The 4,511-nt window shown below is 39.3% G+C and overlaps 1 protein-coding gene across 1 annotated transcript; it reads right to left on the reverse strand.

Moving 5' to 3' along the window:
- Positions 1-1,267: 1,267 nt before the first annotated feature.
- Positions 1,268-4,179, reverse strand: zgc:162592 (uncharacterized protein LOC561993 homolog). Its single transcript, XM_063013486.1, has 2 exons — positions 3,384-4,179; positions 1,268-1,572 (listed from the first exon to the last, which is right to left on the reverse strand). Exons 1-2 carry the CDS (start codon positions 4,177-4,179, stop codon positions 1,268-1,270), a joined length of 1,101 nt encoding a protein of 366 aa, XP_062869556.1.
- Positions 4,180-4,511: the final 332 nt, after the last annotated feature.

A 4,511-nucleotide genomic window follows, 5' to 3' on the forward strand; every position in this document is an offset into this window, starting at 1 on the left:
CCACCTGGGGATCGAACCCAGGACCTCCTTGTAATATATGAAAGCAGGGTAAACAGCAAAACATTTCATATAAAAAAAGCATGATGTTTACAGGGTACGGTGGTGCACTGGCACAGTAAGAAGAACCTGGTTTAGAGTTCCTGGTCAGGAAGTCAGAATCCTTTCTGTGTGGACTTTGGACATGCAAAGACTTATACCTCCTCTGTTTTGGACCAATTTTTCAACAACCATCTAATATGTACGAGCTTTCCCTTAACTTTAGGTTTTTTTCACCGTTCAGTTTAAGTGTCAGTATTTTTCCTCATGATTGCATAATAATTGTTACACAAAAAGGTCTAATAGAAGGGCTTTTCAGCTTTATTTTACAATACAAACATTTAACACATTACCACCTACATTAAACATTTTTTACAAAGACTAAAATTATTTATTTACAAACATATTTTACAAACTCTTTTATTTCCCAATATTGGAAAATGGCTTAATCTTAAGGACAGCAGCAGCTCATTTGCACAAAACGGTGACAGACCTTTAATCATCAACCGAAGATGCACCACAACAAGCTACCACATTTTTAAAATATATTACAATTTACAGCATAGAAAAGCAATCGTTTTATCCAAAATGTTTTCACAAGGAGATGTAGCCATGCCCAGCTGAATCAAATTCACAGAGTAACTTTACAGATTAAAGGGCAGATACTAGATGCTCAGGCTTCAGAGACAAGACGAAGATGTTACTTTTCAACGACAGACATTGCCGAGCTGACCTTTATGTAATGTTAAGTGCCTAATTACTTTCTCGCCGCATAAAGGTTAACCTTCCTGAACTGCTGCCTGCTGACATATTGATAAGAAGACATGAAAAAACAGTTTATCAAGAAATAAACTCAACATAAAGGGAAAAAACACAGAAAATAGCATCTTTTGTAGGTCCAAATAACATACATTTAACAAAACTGAAAAAATAAGCTGATAAAGCTGCACTTTTTAAATTGCATGAAAGGCTTCACATTAAAAAGTGTAACTTAAAAAAAAAAAAAAATCAAAATTCACCAGGAATATTATTGAAAACATGCAGTGAATGTAAAAAGGCACAACTTGCCCATGAGCTAAAATCTAAAACTGTTGAGAAGAAAATGTTGCATAGTGGGTGAAATCTCAAAGTTGTCCCTTTCCAGCTCCCTTGTGGAGCATTTGGCTTTGATCCAAAGGCCCCATCGGTAACCTTTATCAGGAGAGACCTCATAGATTCATGTTTTTGGCAGTCAGATATAGGCCTCAGCAGCGATGGTGAGCAGAGTGCAAGTGGACGACACACTGGAAGATCGCTCATGAACTGTGTTGTTATTAAACGTGGGTACCACAGAAATTTCGACTTGCTTGCCAAGGCTTAGAGTCCTTCCAGCACTGGGGCAAAGTCCTAAACACATCTTCTGAAGAATGAGGTGAAATTTTCTTCTAAAGCTCTGATTGATCCAAAAGTAAAAGATGCAGTTGAGGAAGCCATTGGAAGTTGGTAACCACACAGCTACAAACTCTAACCATTCTGGGACGACACTACCAGACATTGCTAAAAAAAAGAAAGAAAGAAAGAAAGGAAAGAAACAGTAAAAATCAATTGGGGGTTAATGCAGAGATGTTGACATTCTGAAGAGCCCTGTAGTACACAGCCTAGCAAGGCACAGGCTAAACATAAATCATTCCTGGCATACGCAAAAGCAAGCAGTGCCAAATAAACTAGTAAAACTCACTGCAGGCTTGTGCTAAAAATGCTGAGCTGCCACAAAGACTGATTTCAAAGCTATGGCATTTGTACACTTAAAGCCAAACATGAAATGATAGGTGTACTCAGTTTCTAATTTGTTTCAAGGGATATATACACTGATGAGCCAAAACATAAGGAACAGATGTATATGGCAATGCTTATAGTATAACAATGGTGATAAACAAATGTCATGCAAATATTGGGCTGATGGTAGTTACTCAGAGTACACAGCATAGCTTGACACCAGAGCCACAAAGCTGAATTAGATTTAGAAGACAACACATGGGAGTTTAAGATAGGTTCAATGGGTCCACTACTTGAGTCAAACTGGGAACCAAGTGGTTTGTTTGTTTGTTTATTTATTAGGATTTTAACGTCACGTTTTACACTTTGGTTACATTCATGACAGGATCGGTAGTTACTCATTACACAAGATTCATCAGTTCACAAGGTTATATCAAACACAGTCATGGACAATTTAATGTCTCCAATTCACCTCACTTGAATGTCTTTGGACTGTGGGAGGAAACCGAAGCACCCGGAGGAAACCCACACAGACACGGGGAGAACATGCAAACTCCACACAGAAAGGACCCGGACCGCCCCACCTGTGGATCAAACTCAGATTTACCCTGTTCCAGAGTGATGGGCGCATCAGGGTAAGAAGAGAGGCGGCTGAAGTGATGCACCAATCATGCCTAGTGCCTACCGTACAAACCTGTGGGGGCAGTGCTATGATCTGGGGTTACTGCAGTTGGTCAGGTCTAGGTTCAGCAATGTTATGTGCCCAAAGAATGAGGTCAGCTGACAGATGACAATGCCAGGATCATCGGGCTCAAATCGTGAAAAAGTGGTTCAGGGAGCATGAGACATCATTTTCACACATGGACTGGCCACCACAGAGTCCAGACCTGAACCCCATTGAGAATCTTTGAGATGTGCTGGAGAAGACTTTGCGCAGAGGTCCAAATCTCCCATCATCAATACAAGATCTCAGGGGAAAAATTAATGCAACTCTGGACAGAAATAAATGTTGTGACATTGCAGAAGCTTGTGGAAACGGTGCCACAGCGAATGCGTACCGTAATCAAAGCTAAAGGTGGTCCAACCAAATATTAGTGTGTGTGACCTTTTTTTTCCGACACACACATATACATATATACATACTGTGTATATATATATATATATATATATATATATATATATATATATATATATATATATATATATATATATATATATATATATATATATATACACACACACACACACATACACACATATACATATATATATATATATATATATATATATACACACATATACATGACATATATATATATATATATATATATAATATATGTATATAATATATATAATATATGTATAAATAAAGCAGATGTATTCAAAATACTGTCTTTTTGCATTGTATATAAAAATGTATTCCAAAGCTGAAAGTGAAACATATTAAAAAGTGGACACCCTTACTTTAAGGGTGTATTAGTCAATAAATTATTGCTTAAACAACACTGCAAACGTAGCCTAAATTGTACTTATTTTACAAAAAAACGTATGTAAATAGCTATGTGCTGGGTGTATGAGCTGTGTTTACCCACCATTGTAAATCATGACCACCATGCAGGGCGTCCAGCACGTGTAATAAGCGGTCATGACTGGCACCAGAACCCGAGATGCCACGTTGGGTCTGTTCCATCCACCACTGTACTTTAACTTCATCCTCTGTCTTTTGGCAGCGACCCACAGTCTGAGGTTACAGAAGGTCATGAGAGCCGAGCAGGGGAAGAAGATGAAGCAGGTCAGCGCGAGAGAATAACTCATGTTACTGGAGTAGGACGGGTTACACACCAGTGAGGCAGTGGAGAACTGGACCTCTATGATTCCCTCAGGACAGCAGATGGGTACCAGCAACACGGGGGGAAAGAGCCATGAGAACGCGATGATGAACAAGGCTCGTCTGCGGGTCAGTATGCTGGTATACTGCAGGGGGTAAAACACAGCCACGTAGCGTTCCAGGCTGATACTGGCCAGTGTGTACATACACGTGGAGTAAACGGTGGCGTTGAAAAAAGCTACAATGTGACAGAACGGATCCGGTCCTTCGCTGTAGTCCTTTATCAGACTCACACACAGGTTCAGAGGCATGACTATGAGCCCAAACGCAGAATCAGCCCCGGTTAAAGACAATAAAAAATAACGAGAGTTGCGGGACCAGCCTGGTACTGCTGAACTTATCACAGTCACAACAGCTACATTCCCCAAAGTGATCATAACACCCAAAGCCAAAATAATCCCCATTTTTATAGGGCGGTTGGCCTCTAGTAACCTCAGTGCCTCTGTGTGGCCTACATCGTACATCTCAGCTGCAAATGACATGTTACCCACTCCAGACATATTGCTCAATTTAAAGCGACAGATGTAAACCACCGATTGCAGTCATGGTCATTTAGTAATTCGGGACAAAGAAAAGATTTTAGGAAACAACACGCAGTTCAGTTTTAGCTCTCAAACATTCCGGTAAAAGTGGAGGAATCAGTGCGAGCACCTGTTAATTTAGCGTCATATGACGAACATCATCCAATTACATTCAGAGGTGGGAACAACGCTGCATGCACTTAAGTATGTTTTTTTTTTTAATTGTCCTTTTGGTAGTTTTGCATTAGAAAAAAAAATGTAAATGAATTTAGATTTCTTTTAAAATAAATAAAACATATTTATGATATAGA

Source organism: Trichomycterus rosablanca, chromosome 17 (genome assembly GCF_030014385.1).
Source record: "Trichomycterus rosablanca isolate fTriRos1 chromosome 17, fTriRos1.hap1, whole genome shotgun sequence".
Taxonomy (NCBI): domain Eukaryota; kingdom Metazoa; phylum Chordata; class Actinopteri; order Siluriformes; family Trichomycteridae; genus Trichomycterus; species Trichomycterus rosablanca.